General features: G+C 57.8%; 1 protein-coding gene across 1 annotated transcript; it reads right to left on the bottom strand.

Annotated features, from left to right (window-relative positions):
* Nucleotides 1–303: 303 nt before the first annotated feature.
* LRFN3 (leucine rich repeat and fibronectin type III domain containing 3) lies at nt 304–8,819 on the bottom strand. The gene is made up of 3 exons (XM_012774979.2): nt 7,680–8,819; nt 4,859–6,288; nt 304–1,417 (listed from the first exon to the last, which is right to left on the bottom strand). Exons 2-3 carry the CDS (start codon nt 6,271–6,273, stop codon nt 952–954), a joined length of 1,881 nt encoding a protein of 626 aa, XP_012630433.1. The 5' UTR covers nt 6,274–6,288; nt 7,680–8,819; the 3' UTR covers nt 304–951.
* Nucleotides 8,820–14,601: the final 5,782 nt, after the last annotated feature.

Below are 14,601 nucleotides of genomic sequence, written 5' to 3'. Positions count from 1 at the left end.
TCCACTCAGCTTCCTGGGTGTCCCTGTCCACTCACTCCCTTCTCCTGTCCCCCAGTGCTGCCCTGGTACACCCTTGCCCTCACCCACCCAGGCCACTGCCCTGGCTTCCCCCTGGGCTCCTAGCTTTAGTGTCCCCCTCTGGTCTGCCCTCCTCATAGCCCCAATCCCTCCCTCTCCCTCCCTTGCATAGAATCCTCCATGGCTCCCCAGCACCACGGGGCCAGAGTCTGAGCTCCCTGGCCTGGAGGTCCTGGACCCTGCTCACCCTTCCCGCCCCCCCTCTACCATAGCACCCCAGTGCCTGGCACGCACTAAGCCCTTGCTTGTGCTGTGATCTCCGCCTGCAACAGCTTTCCTTCTGCTCTTGGCCCAATTATTTCCTTCAGATGTCATTCTCAGGTCACGTCACCTCCTCCAGGAAGCCCCTCCTGACCACACCCTAGGCTGAGTCAGTCCCCTCCTCTGGGCGATCGCAGTTCCCCAGGCCTCCCTCATCGCCACGTCCTGGTCACTCTACCACTGTCTGGGGACACATGTGTCTCCCACTGGACCCTGGGCAGGGCTCAGGGCCGTCTGTGCCACCACAGCATCACCCAGCACAGAGCACGCCCGAGTGGACGCTCAAGGAACGTCTTTTGACTGAATCGATGGCCGTCTTCAGCCTCCCTCGGGGACCTCGGACCAAACTGAGGGGGTCTCTGCCCAGGGGAGGCTCCCCCAGGCCCAGCCCGGGGCACGATGCCCCCCACCCCCACAGACAGAGACGCGGGCAAGGGTCCAGGCCCAAGCTTAGAAAAATAGGACTTTCTTGTTGTGCCCTGGTGTCCCCGACACCCTCCCCATCAGAGTTTTAAAAACCATGAGCAATTTGGTGAGTCTGAGGCCAGGTCCCTCGGGGAGTCCGGGTCCTGCTGCCCCTGGGGCCAGAGGAGCCCTGGAGGCGGCACCCGGCTAGGGTCCCACAGGTTCGTGGCTGGGCGCCCAGGACTCGCAGTCCAGCTGGACCACGGTGTGCGCGCGGGGCGCGGCGGGCTCGGGGGCCGGCGGGGGCGGCGCGGGGCCCAGGGCGCCGTTGGTCTGGGAGCAGACGCTGCTGACGGGCGCGGGCGTCTTGGCCTTGCCGGGGGGCTGGCCGCCGTGCACCTTGTAGCGCATGAGCAGCACGAAGATGAAGACGAGCACCGAGGCCACGATGACGCCGCCCAGCGCGATGATCATGGTGCCGCCCAGGAAGGGCGCGTGCGGCGCTCCGCACGGCCGCAGCGCGGGCTCCGTGGAGAAGCGGGCACAGCCCACGGGGCGCGTGGCCGTCAGCCCCGTGGCACCGTCCTCGTACACCGCCAGCACGCACAGGTCGTAGGTGCGGCCCGACGCCAGGTCGGTCAACAGGAAAGAGTGGCTGTCCGCCGGGATCATCCTGCAGGGGCAGCAGGCAGGGGTCAGTCTCGGGCCGCCAGCACCCGTCCCGGGCTATCGACACCCCTGCAGCCCCCTGACTGACACCCCTGCAGCCCCCTGACTGAAACCCCTGCAGCCCCTGACTGACACCCCTGCAGCCTCTGAATGACACCCCTGCAGCCCCAACACCCCTGCAGCCCCCTGACTGACACCCCTGCAGCCCCGACACCCCTGCAGCCCCCTGACACCCCTGCAGCCCCCTGACACCCCTGCAGCCCCCTGACACCCCTGCAGCCCCCTGAATGACACCCCTGCAGCCCCTGACTGACACCCCTGCAACCCCCTGACTGACCCCCCTGCAGCCCCCTGATACCCCTGCAGCCTCCTGACTGACACCCCTGCAGCCTGTTAGCCAATTTCACTCCAGCCCCCCTCGCTTCCCCATGTCCTGCCCCCAAGTGCCCCCAAGGGACTGTCTCTAGTCTGCTGCCCACTTCCTCTGTAGCCCCCACTTGAGCTCTCCCAGTCCCGTCCCATTCCACGCCCAGCTGCCTGGCTCCCCTCTCGCGCTGCCCCCCAGCTTCCCTGCCCAACTGCGCCCTAACCCTCTGCCCGTGTTCACCCTGGTCCCACCCCCACGTTCCCTGTGGCCCTGCCACCAGTCACCTCTCCACTCTACTGCCCAGCGTTGCTCTAACGCTGTCTGGTTTCCCTCTAACCTAATGCCTTACGGCCCCCACGCAATTTCCCTCCATCCTCCCTGCCCGTCTCCCTCCATTCCCTCACCCAGCTTGCCTCTGGTCCCCGACTTCCCTCCAGCCTGCCCCCAGTTTCCCTTCTCCAGCTGCCTGCTTTTCCTCTACAGTGCAGCCGGAACCCTCTCTCGTCTGACCCCCTGACTTCCCTGCCCCCAGGCCGCCTGATTTCCTTCTGACCCGTCGGTAAGTTCCCCCAGCCCCTGCATTATTATTAATATCTATCCACGGTTTGCTCGCCAGCGGAGCTGCCATCCATTCCCTTTTCATTATACGAACGCGCCTCAGTCACCACTCCCTGTTGCCTTATTTCTTTCCAGCCTGGTCAGCTAATTCCCTTTTATCTCTGTTGCCTGGTTTCTATTTATCTCTTCCTTTCCCATGTCCTTTCATCCTTCCCACCCAATTCCACTCGATTTCCTTTTGTGGCAGGGCACGCTGTTGGAGCTTTGCCTTGTGGCATCATCTGTTTTATTCCTGAGCTGCTTTAATGGGAGAGGTACGGGGAGCTCCATGATCACCTGTGGGCGGGTGACTCTCCGGGAGAGCATCCGTCCCATCCCCCGCCGGGCAAGGTGGCCGGGGTTTGTGTAATTGTCAGGGGTCGCCCTCCATGGACTCTACTGAGTAACGCTCTGAGGAAGGGAGTGGCCTGAGCATGCTGAGCTTGCAGGACTGAAAAGGAAAGCAAGTGGCTGTCTCTTGAGGTATGGACCCCAGGGGAGGGAAGGGGGGTCCAGGTACTAGGTTCCCAAGGTACACACCCCAGCCCTTGAGAGTCCCAGGCCTTGGGACTGCACCCGTGGCCCAGCATGGCAGTGAGAACAAGGAGGCATCCACGCAAGCTTGGACTTCGGTGACTTTGGCCATCATGACTGCTGACCCCATGTGGTCACAGCAGAGGGACCAAGCGCTCTGCGGCTTGAGGGCCGAAGTTGTGCTGCCCATCTCTCGGAGGAGGTAAACTCCAGGTTTCGTGTTGGCAACGATGGCAGAGAGAAGGGAAGCCCCAAGTGTGGCAAACTGGATATTCCTGTACACCTGGGCAGTGGAGTGTCAATAAGGTTCAATTAGATTTAGAAAATCAAAAATTTAGATGTCATCATGCTAGAACTCTAAACACGTGCAGCAGTTGACACTGCACGAACCCAAAGCCCAGTCTCCATTCAACCTCCTCCCCACAATTTTCCTTTTAATCTCTGGGCGGATTTTCTTTCTTTTTTTCTTGAGATAGAGTCTCACTTTGCTGCCCAGGCTGAGTGAGTGCCGTGGCATCAGCCTAGCTCACAGCAACCTCAAACTCCTGGGCTCAAGCGATCCTCCTGCCTCAGCCTCCCAAGTAGCTGGGACTACAGGCATGCGCCACCATGCCCGGCTAAATTTTTCTATATATATTAGTTAGCCAATTAATTTCTTTCTATTTATAGTAGAGATGGGGTCTTGTTCTTGCTCAGGCTGGTTTCAAACTCCTGACCTCAAACAATCCGCCCTCCTCGGCCTCCCAGAGTGCTAGGATTACAGGCGTGAGCCACCGCGCCCGGCCACTGGGCGGATTTTCTTTGTGATGGGGCAGCCTCACTTCATTTTTCCTGGGATCCCTGTGCCTTCCTGTTTGATCTCCTGTTCTCCCCGCAGTCTGGCTTGGATCTAGTCCCGTCATCTGGAAAACCTGGTTTTTCTCTTTTTACTGCTTTGAATTTGTTTTTACCTCCCTCCCCCCATTAACTTCTCTTCTGGCCTGATTACTTTATACTCTTGTTGCCTGATTTTCTTTCTGTATTTGTTACTATTGACACTCGCTGCCTGATTTCTTTTATCATTACCATGATTATCATTATTATTATTATTAGAGACAGGATCTCGCTCTGTTGCCCAGGCTAGAATGCAGTGGTGTGATCATAGCTCACCATCACTTTAAGCTCCTGGGCTCAAGTGATCCTCCTGCCTCAGCCTCCCAAGTAGCTGGGACCACAGGTGTGCTCTACCACACCCAGCTAATTAGGAAAATTTTTTGGTAGAGACAGGGTCTTGCAACATTGCCCAGGCTGGTCTGGAAATCCTGGCCTCTAGCAATCCTCCTGCCTCAGCCTCCCAAAGTGCTGGGATTACAGGTGTGAGCCACCTTGCTTGGCAATTTATCATTATTGTTTGATATTTTTCAGCTCTGTGGCCTGATTTATTTTAACATTTGCTATCTATTTTTTTTTTTTTTTTTGAGACAGGGTCTTGCTCTGTCACCTAGACTGGAGTGCCCACTGCAACCTCAAACTCCCGGGCTCAAGCAAGCCTCCTGCCTCAGCCTCCTGAGTAGCTGGGACAGTAGATGTGTGCCGCCATGCCTGGCTAATTTTTCTTATTTTTTTGTACAGATGGGATCTCACTGTGTTGTCCAGGCTGGTTTCAAACACTTGGGCTCACACAATCCTCCTGCCTCAGCCCCCTGCAGTGCTAGAATTATAGGCATGAGCCACTGCGCCTGGCTACTGTCTGATTTCTCTCACCACTGCTTGTCAGACGTCTTTTGCCCTTTCCATCTGATTCTTGTTATCTTTGCTGCCTGTTTTTTTTTTTACCTTTGCTGTCTGATTTCCTTTGTAACCTTACAGCATTTCTCGGCCGTGCTTCGGCCTGGCATATTAGCAGGTGTACCCCCAGCCGTCCCCCTCACACCCCTCCCAGGCTACCCCACTGCCTGGACCCTGCACCTGTAGACGAGGATGTCATCAGCTGAGCTGTTGTACTGGATCTGGTACATGCGGATGCCTGGGATGGGCCGCTGATCCGGCCACTGGACGAGAGCAGCTGTGGCCCCATGCTCAGCCACCTGGACGCCACGGTCTGTAGGGGGCCCGGTGTCCGCCGCTTTAGCAGAGGCAGAAGCGGCCGAGGGCGGGGTGAGGGCATCAGGATCCCCGTCCCGCGGGGGGTCACAGCTGGTGCTGTTGGCCAGCTGGGGAGGTGGTGGGGGGCCCACGGTCAGCTCAACGGCAGCTGTGGCCTCACCAGCTGCGTTGGCTGCAATGCAGGTGAAGACGCCGCCGTCGCCCGGCTCGGTGACCAGCAGCTCCAGCGTCCCGTTGGGGAAGGCGCGAGCCCGGCTCGAGTTGCCCAGCAGCCGGCCCTGGGGCGACACCCAGCGCACGCGGGGCTCCGGGTCCCCCACCGCCCGGCAGCGCAGGGCAGCCGGCCGACCTGCAGGCACCGCCAGGGGCGGCGAGCGGTGAGTCACCACGGGCGGCTCGCACACGAACTCCTCCTCGCCCACGGCCCAGAAGTAGCGGCCGCCCAGGGCGGGCGGGGAGGCGCAGGCCTCCAGGTCGTCCTCGCGCGCCAGGCGCCGCAGCCACACCAGCTCGCAGTTGCAGTGCAGCGGGTTCCCGCCGAAGGCCAGCACCAGCGCGGAGGCGGGCGAGCCGCGGGGCCGCGCGAGCAGGGGCAGGCGCGAGAAGAGCGGGTCGGGCGGGATGGTGGTGAGGCGGTTGGAGGTCATGTCCAGCCGCGCCAGCTTGTGCAGGCGGGAAAAGGCGCCCGCGGGCACGGACGCCAGCAAGTTGTGGTCCAGGCCCAGCGTGTTGACGTTGCCCAGGCGGCCCAGCGCCTCCCAGGGCAGCTGCTCCAGGTTGTTGTAGGAGAGGTCCAGGTCCTCCAGCGTCTCGGCGCAGTCGTCCAGGGCGCCGGCCGCCAGCGCGGCCAGCTGGTTGTTGCTCAGGATGAGGTGGCGCAGGTTGACCAGGCCGCGCAGCTGGCCCTCGCCCAGCGAGGTCAGCCGGTTGCCGTCTAGGTGCAGGGCGCGCAGGGCCCGCAGGTCAGCGAAGGCGCCGGCCGCCACGTGGCGGATGGTGTTGCGCGACAGGCTCAGGTGCAGCAGGCCCGTCATGTTGGCCAGGTCTCGGCGGCGCACGGCTGCGATGAAGTTGTCTGCCAGCCTCAGCTCGGCTGCCCGGCGGTCCAGCGAGGGAGGCACAAACAGGAGGCCTGCCCCCGGGCACAACACGCTTAGGGGCAGGGACTGCGTCTGGCAGCGGCAGCGGCGGGGACACGGGCTGGGCGTGGCTGGCTGGGGTGGAGAGGAGGCCGGGGCCAGCGGCAGCAGGCAGAGGAGCAACGGGAGGACGGCCATCGCGGGCGGGGCGGCCTGCGGGGAGGAGGGGAGGCATCAGGGAGGCTGAGGCCAGAAGAGGGGCCCCGAGGGGCGATGGGGTGGTCCCCGACCAAGAGAGAGGGTCACCGTGGGCTGAAAGCAAAGGGGCCGGTTGGAGATGACCAGAGAGAGGAGTGGTCAGCCACGGTCAGAAGCCAGAGGAGATGGTCCAAGACTCAGAGATGTGTCACGCGGGGCAGAGGGCAGAAGGCACAGAGGTGGCGGGAGGGAAGGGACGTGGTTAGAAAGGGTCCGAGAGATGTCACAGAATAGGAGGGCTGGCCAGGGTGAGTAGCAGGCAAGCCAGAGGGCAGTAGACATGGTCACAAAGAGAGGGTCAAAGATGGCCATAAAGAGAAGAGGTGGGCAGGGGACAGGGGTGATGAGAAGTGGTCAGACACCAGCAGAGAGCAGAGGTGGGCAGAGGTGGGCAGGAAGAGGAGAGGTGGACAAAGAAAATGAGGGGGTCGGGGGTGCTCCGGTCCAGGAGAGATGGGAGAAGACGGTCAGAGCGAGAAGTGGTCAGAAACGGTCCAAGGCCAGCAAGGAGGTGAGAGGGGAGGAAGGACAGGCGTGCAGAGTCACAGGGAGACCAGGACGGCTGATCAGGAGTATGGGTGTGGGGAGAGGTCATCAGAGAGAGGGAAAGCAGCCAGAGAGGACAGAAATGACCAGAGAGCAACAACAAAAAAGAGAGAGCGAGCGAGCAAGAGGAGACGTGGCCGGTAAAGGCCAGAGACGGTCCGATGCTGTAGCTGGGAGTTAGGGTCAGCGGTGGGAGGAGGCAGGAAAGAGGGCGAAGGATGGTCAGAGGCAGGGCAAGGTGGACAGAGGCGGCAGAGAGCAGAGTGGTAGATAGAGATGTCAAAGATGGTTGGAGACAGTCACAGACCAAGACTTAGAGTCAGGGAGGACAAAGGGCAAGAGAGCCGGTGCAAGATGACTGGAGACAGCACCATGGACAGAGACGTGATGGTCACTGAGAAGAAGCAGCAGACAGGGGTGCTGGAGAGAGGACCTGTGGACGGGGGTTTCAGAGACAGAGAAGGAAGGGAGCAGAGATGGTCACAGAGGAGAGGTGGAGGGAGGAGACCAGAGAGAGCAGCGTGGACAAGAGGCAGCCACAACGGTCAGACAGGACAGATGGTGAGAAGCTGGAAGGGTGAGGGTCAGAGACCTGGAGATGCCACCATCCGGGTATGGGGAGGTCAGAGTGGGGCAGGGATGGCCAATGTCCAGCAGTGTTTGCACAGACCCACGGGGAATGTCCTTTTCCTGGGGAAACCCCAAAGTGCCAATGGGACCTGGCTGTCACCTACCTCCACCCCCAGCCACAGAGCTCCTCCAAAGTCCCTTCCCACCACGAAGTCTCTCAGTTGACTTACCTGAGCTGGAAACCGCCCCCGGGAGCAGGGTCCTCAGGCTCCGAGGGGGTCAGAGGTCAGGGCTCTGGAGCAGGCGTCTGGTCATGCCTTCCCTGTCCCCAAGACTTCTGTATGGGACTGTCTGCCGTATCTGCGCTCAAATCTGTGGTAATGGGGTCTCCAGACCTTAATGCTTGAGGCCTCAGACCCCAGATACTGGGCCTCTAGGGTCCAGTTTTGGAAACCCAGGTCCCACTTTGGGTAGTTCAGGGTCAGGGGCTTCCAGTCTTGGGACTCCAAACAGCCGTGGGCCGCTAATGAGCCAAATGGGGGAGATTAGGGTGTGAGTTCCAAGCCCACTCCTGGGATCTGACACTGGGGTTCTGCCTTCAGATACTGGGGTGCTGAGTCAAGATTTGGAGGTCTCTAGCCCCAGATTTCGGCACTCAGGTCTGCAGCAAGGACTTCAGGCCAACTCAGGTTCAGGCCCCTTGGAATCCCCTGGTTCAGATCTTGGAAACTGAGGCCTAAATCCCAGAGTTCAGGTCCCAAATGGTGGGCTGCAGAGTATTGATTTGGGAATCCAGTCCCAGAATTCAAGGTCCCAGGCACAGAATTCAGAGTTCAGCTCCAGATTTGGGGTCTTAGATGCCAAATCTTGGGGTTCCACTCCAACTCCTGGTGTCTATGTTCCCAATTATGGGGTTCAGGCTCAAAATCTTGGGGTCCCAGCAACCGCTGTTGGGATTCCAGATATTGGGGTTCAAGCTCCAGGTCTTGGGGTTCCACGGCTGGATCTAGGGGTGCTGGCCCCGGATCAGGGTCCCAGGCTCTGGGTTTCCGGATCTCTTGATTCAACCTCGGAGTGCAGGCCCCCCGAGGTCCAGGTGAGGGCCCTGGTCTGGGGCGGCGGCGTCCCGGCTGGCTTCCCGGGCTGCGGCGGGGGCTGGCCCGGAAGGGGGAGGTGGGCTGCGGTGGGTCGAGGGGCGGCCGGGCAGCCCCGGGGCCGGGTGGGGCGAGGCCTGGGCGCAGACGGACAGACGGGCGGAGACACGCGGAACGGGGGCACCGCAGCGCAGGCGGGGGCGCAGGGGGGAGGGGCCGCGCTCAGAGACCCCTCCCCCGCCGGGGCCGGGGCGGGGGCCGGGCGGGGGCCGGGCAGGCGGGCCGGGTCCGGGCGCTCCCGCGGCCTCCTCGCCGGGAACCCAGGGCCGCGCGCGCGCCCGCGCTTAAAGGCGCAGGCCCCGCGCGCCCCCGCGCTTAAAGGCGTAGGCAGCCCCCGTCTCTCCAAGGCGCGCCCCGGCCCCACCTCCCATGGAGTCGCCCTGGCGCTGCTGGGAATGAGAAGCTCAGGATGCAGAGAGACTGAGACAGAGACACGCAGAGACCAAGGCAGAGAGACAGAGATAGAGACAGGGACAAAAAGATGGGCAGACTTAGACGGAGGCACAGAGAGGAGTAGAATGAGCGAGGCGGAGACAGAGATAGAAACCCACACACATACTGAAGCAGAGATGGAAAGACACAGAGACGGTGAGAGAGACAGAGAGAGAGAGAGACAAGAGACAAGTCAGAGAAGGAAGCAGAGAGCCAGCAGTAGAGACACGCGAGCACACCCACACACAGAGGTGGCGATATGCAGCACCTGGCCTGTGAGGAAGGCTGTGTACCTGTGTGTCAGGTACTCACATCCTTGAATGTCGCCGTCTATTCTAGAGCCACCAGCCCCCCAGACCAGTCTCCTTCTGCCCCTCTGACTCAGCACCACCTCCCTGGGATGTCCTTTGCCCAGGTGAAGTGTCCTTACCTGGGCCCTGCCCAGCAACAGGCCAGAGGGGCTCCTTTCCCTGGCTGCAAGGGGGACTCCAGGTCCCCTGTGCCCTCTGGGATTAGGAATAGATTTCAAGACACATGGACCAAATGTCCCAGGGAGGAAGGAGAAGATAGGAAATAGAACAGAGGCAGCGGGCTGTCCAGGTTGACCCGGAGAAGTGCGTCCCCTCTCTTCCCCTCCCCGCCACTCGCAGAAGACCCACGGGAGACCCTGAATAGAATGATACCAACGTGTGACTCACCGGGAATGGTGTCTGCCTGCCTTGGTGCTTGTGAGAGAGCAGCGGAGGGAAGGTTAGGGGGAGGGGGTCCCACACTCTCCTGGCAGATGGTGTCACAGGAAGAGGGGTGTGGGTGACACTCTGCAAGCCTGGCCTGGGGACTTGGTTACAGCAACGTGGGGGGACCCCGATCTTTCAGGAGCCCTGCTCCATGGCCTGGGTGGCCTGAGGGGGACATGGCTGCCCTCTGGGGAGCCTGGAAACCACTCCCAGGAACCCCTATCTGAGTGGAGGAGTAGGGGTGTGGGTACACAGCCACCCTGACGGCCCCAGCTCTGCCGAAGCTTTCAGAGTAGACTTTTGGCTCCTTCCACTTATGTGTATTGAAAAATTGCAGCTGAAATGAACTCAGCCCCTCGGCCTGCCTTTCCAGATCAGTAGCAAAGTTCATCAGTGCTCCGGGCCCGGCGAGGCAGATGCCGGTCACTCCGACACTCAGTAAGAGGACGCAGGAGCTGCGGCGATGCTACAGAGCCCGGGGGGGGGGGGGCAGAGGGAAAGACACGGTGGTGATCCCAGAGCAGGACTGGGACTAGAATTCAGTGGCACTGGTTGATTTGGGGGGTGAAGCCAAGACAAAGTCCAGGAGAGATGGGGAAGAGTGAGGCGGGGCAGAGCAAGGTGATATAGGACACATAGATGAGGACCAGGGTACATCACTGGGCCACCAGGCTCATTCTGCTGAAGAACCTTAGGGAACCGTGTAGATCACATCAGAATTGTCCCTTCCTCCTACAGCAAAGTTCCGAGAGGCTGGGGCATTTATCTGCCAATTCTTTTTTTTTTTTTTTTTTTTTTTTGAGACAGAGTCTCACTTTGTTGCCCAGGCTAGAGTGAGTGCCGTGGCGTCAGCCTCGCTCACAGCAACCTCAAACTCCTGGGCTCAAGCGATCCTCCTGCCTCAGCCTCCCAAGTAGCTGGGACTACAGGCATGCGCCACCATGCCCAGCTAGTTTTTTCTATATATATTAATTGGCCAATTAATTTCTTTCTATTTATAGTAGAGACAAGGTCTCGCTCTTGCTCAGGCTGGTCTCGAACTCCTGACCTCGAGCAATCCGCCCGCCTCGGCCTCCCAGAGTGCTAGGATTACAGGCGTGAGCCACCGCGCCCGGTCTATCTGCCAATTCTTAACCTGTTTGGGTGATGTTGTCCCTGGCCAGGGGTGGGGGCAGGAAGTAGTACTGAGAGCCATGTGACAGCTGAGGAAGGAAAGTGACAGGGACGCCTTGCAGGAGCGGGACCAGTGGTCCTCACAGCAGTGCCCGTCAGGATGCCTGGGGACAAGTTCCCAGGTGGTGCCAATGCTCTGGCTCAGGGACCACATTTCTGAGAACCACTGGGAGGGACATCAGCAATATCTATGGAACCGTCCACCCCAGGTGTGCTAAAACCTGCTGGGTTGAGGGGACCTAACACCCCAAATGGGCGCCAGAGAGCCCAACATATTTAGAGACATGAAGAGGGGTTTAGAAACAGAGAGAGGCAGAGGCGAAAATGCTATATCATTAGTTCCACATTTTCTGTGGGTTTCCGGGCATGCCGTGTGCTAGACGACAGTACAGTAAAAGCAGTGACCGAGACAGCCCAGGTCGTGCCTTTAATGAACTCACATTTCAAAAGGGCGAAAGTCACATCTCCAGACCTCCCGGCGTGGTCAGGGCTGAAAGGGGAGAAACTCAGGCTAGAAAGATCGGCACCATCATTAGGAAGCCCAGGGCTGTGACAGGGGAAGCTCAGGGTGAAATACTGAGGGCTGCCGTGACAAAGCACGGGCCAGGGTGGGCAAGGCTCCGATGTGGGGAAGCAGAGGGGTGTGGGCCATCCCTGCTCCCCACCCTGAGCGGGGAGGGGGCCTTCCTGGGACAGGGGCGTGCTGTGCTGAGACTTGAACGAGCAGCACAGGGAGGCCAGGGGCTGTGTGTGTGCACTGGCTGTGCCTTCATGCCATGGCGTTTGCAGCCTGGGGGCCCCGAGGTGCCTGGCTGGCACCGTGTGCGTGTCTACACATGCTACAGCCTTCATTAGCTCCTGGAAGGGGGTCCTGCTGCGCTGTTTGGGGGACTCTGCTTAATTGCTGCATTTGCTTAATTGCAGCATATGGAGAAGGGGACAAAGCAACAGAAACAGCCACAGCAGAGAGGACGAGGTGAAGCTGCCTGAGCGCTAAGGAGGCCTTGAAGGGAAGGGAACTGCTCGTGTCTACACAGCCCGATGCTCACAGACTGTATCTAAACAGGCACAGAGGCCGGGTGTGGTGGCTCACGCCTGTAATCCTAGCACTCTGGGAGGCCGAGGCAGGCGGATCCCTCAAGGTCAGGAGTTCGAAACCAGCCTGAGTGAGACCTCGTCTCTACCAAAAATAGAAAGAAATTAATTGACCAACTAAAAATATATATAGAAAAAATTAGCCGGGCATGGTGGCACATGCCTGTAGTCCCAGCTACTTGGGAGGCTGAGGCAGCAGGATTGCTTGAGCCCAGGAGTTTGAGGTTGTTGTGAGCTAGGCTGACACCACGGCACTCACTCTAGCCTGGGCAACAAAGTGAGACTCTGTCTCAAAAGAAACAAAACCAAAAAATAAACATAAACAGACACAGACACACTCGGGGATACCCTATACTCACACATGCAGGTCATGTGCTCTGAGCCTCCCTAGAATAGACACACTCAGGCACACGGAACACACATATGCCTGGACTCGTGTTCAAATACAGGGACACACTTAGACACACACCTCTGAAACACACACATAGCCTCCAACCAGGCATATGAGGTCACGTGTGTAGCAACAACACTCTGCACACGGAGTATCTCTTGCACATACGTGCAAGCCACACAGCTACATATACACACAAGAGACACACCAAACACCTGCAAGGGATGGGTACACACACACACATGCACGTTGTGCATAAACATGCACACTGCAATTAATGAAGTCAGCTAGTCTGCCAAGAAAGGGTCACTTTCTCTCTCTCTCTCTCTCTCTCTTTCTTTTTTTGAGACAGAGTCTTGCTTTGTTGCCCAGGCTACAGTGAGTGCGGTGGCGTCAGCCTAGCTCATAGCAACCTCAAACTCCTGGGCTCAAGCGATCCTCCTGCCTCAGCCTCCCGAGTAGCTGGGACTACAGGCATGCGCCACCATGCCCAGCTGATTTTTTCTATATATATTAGTTGGCCAATTAATTTCTTTCTATTTATAGTAGAGAAGGGGTCTCGCCCTTCCTCCACTGGTTTCGAACTCCTGACCTTGAGTAATCCACCTGCCTCGGCCTCCCAGAGTGCTAGGATTACAGGTGTGAGCCACCGTGCCCGGCTTTATGAAGGGACTTAGGCTCTGTGTAAGTCAGGGGGTTGTCAGAGCAAAGAGGAATGGAGGTGGTGTCTTCCTGTCCCTCAACTAGCACCCGCCAACCCAGGTCCAACCCGTGGGGCTTGCTGGAATTAGCCCAACTTTGTATTCAGCACACGAATTGGTACTGAGGACTAGTTACTCACTTCAAAGATCAGCCCTGAAGGTGCATCTCCACATGGTAGGGCCAAAAGAGAGGGGGCAGGAAGATGAGCACATGCCCCTCCCTACACCCCATAATAACCACTCTAAATTAGGTTAATGGGTCCCAGGAAAGCACCAACTTCCACAGGACAGCCACAAAGACCCTGTGGATGAGGTTCTGCTTAACCATGGTGAAAGACCAAAACATAGCTTTCTGGTCTGCTTTGATGACTCCCAGCTGTCAGCATGGACGAAGACTTCCATAAGAACATGGAGAAAAGTTTACATTTGTGCCAAGAATGAAGGGAAACATACTGGTAACTTTTAACTAGCAGAGACTTTGGGCCACTGCATAGACCTGCTATGTGAAAGCCTGAACACCAGAACTGGGAATAAGAGGCTCATTTTCCAGAATGACTGGTGCTCAAGCTATGCTGACATCGGGGACCCAGAGGGAAGGATGAGTGTATTTGTTACTGTAACACCAGCTGCTGTAACAAACAGCCTCCTGGATTCCAGTGATTTCACACAATATTTTATTTCTTGTTCATGGGCATCCTGGTTGGTTGACAGCTGTCCTCCATCTGGTGATTCACACACCAGACTTGTTAATCTTGTGACTCCATTATTTCCTGGGGCTCGGAATTATCTGCGTCCATTTGGCAAATGAGAGGAGACAGGGTGGAGAAGGTTCACCAGCTTCTTTAAAAGCCTGGCCCAGAAGTGACCTATAAACTTCCCTCCTGCCCATATTTTATTGAAAAGAACTAGTCACATGATTACCCTTGTTAACTGAATAAACCAAACTCTGTAAAATAATTTAAAGAGGTTTATTCTGAGCCAATATGAGTAACTTTGGCTTGGGGAGACATAAACCCAAGAAGCCTTGAGTAAGGGGTCCCTGTGTGATTGGATTACAGTCTGGTTTTATACATTTTAGGGAGAAAGGAATTGTAGGTAAAATCATAAATCAATATGTGGAAGGTATACATTGGTTCGGCCCAAAAAAGTGGGATATCTTTAAGTGGGAGCTTACAAGTCATAGGTGGATTTAGAGATTCTTTAATTGGCAATTTGTTGAGAGAGTTAAGCTTTGTCTAAAAATTTATAGTCAGCAGGAAGGAATGCCTAAATTAAGATAAGGGGGTCTGTTATCTGTCATGTGATACCCTGGCAGCAAAAAAAAAAAAAAAAAAAAAAAAGACCTGTTCAACTAGATTTTATGGACTGTAAGGTGTGACTTGACCCTTGCCTAGCTGAGAACTCAGGGTCTTCTTGGCCAAGAGGGGGTCCGTTCAGTTGGTGGGAGGCTTGGAACTTTAGTTTACACC

The sequence above is a fragment of the Microcebus murinus genome, chromosome 16 (genome assembly GCF_040939455.1).
Source record: "Microcebus murinus isolate Inina chromosome 16, M.murinus_Inina_mat1.0, whole genome shotgun sequence".
NCBI classification, from domain to species: domain Eukaryota; kingdom Metazoa; phylum Chordata; class Mammalia; order Primates; family Cheirogaleidae; genus Microcebus; species Microcebus murinus.
The sequence above is the reverse complement of the archived record's forward strand: the minus strand, read 5'-3'. Positions and strand labels throughout refer to the sequence as shown.

Excerpts from the sequence above, each read along its gene's own strand:
- LRFN3 (XM_012774979.2), bottom strand. The coding sequence starts at position 6,273 with ATGGCCGTCCTCCCGTTGCTCCTCTGCCTGCTGCCGCTGGCCCCGGCC. Across the intron at positions 1,418-4,858 it reads GATGACATCCTCGTCTACAG|GATGATCCCGGCGGACAGCC; the intron begins GTGCAGGGTCCA and ends CTGCCCCTGCAG.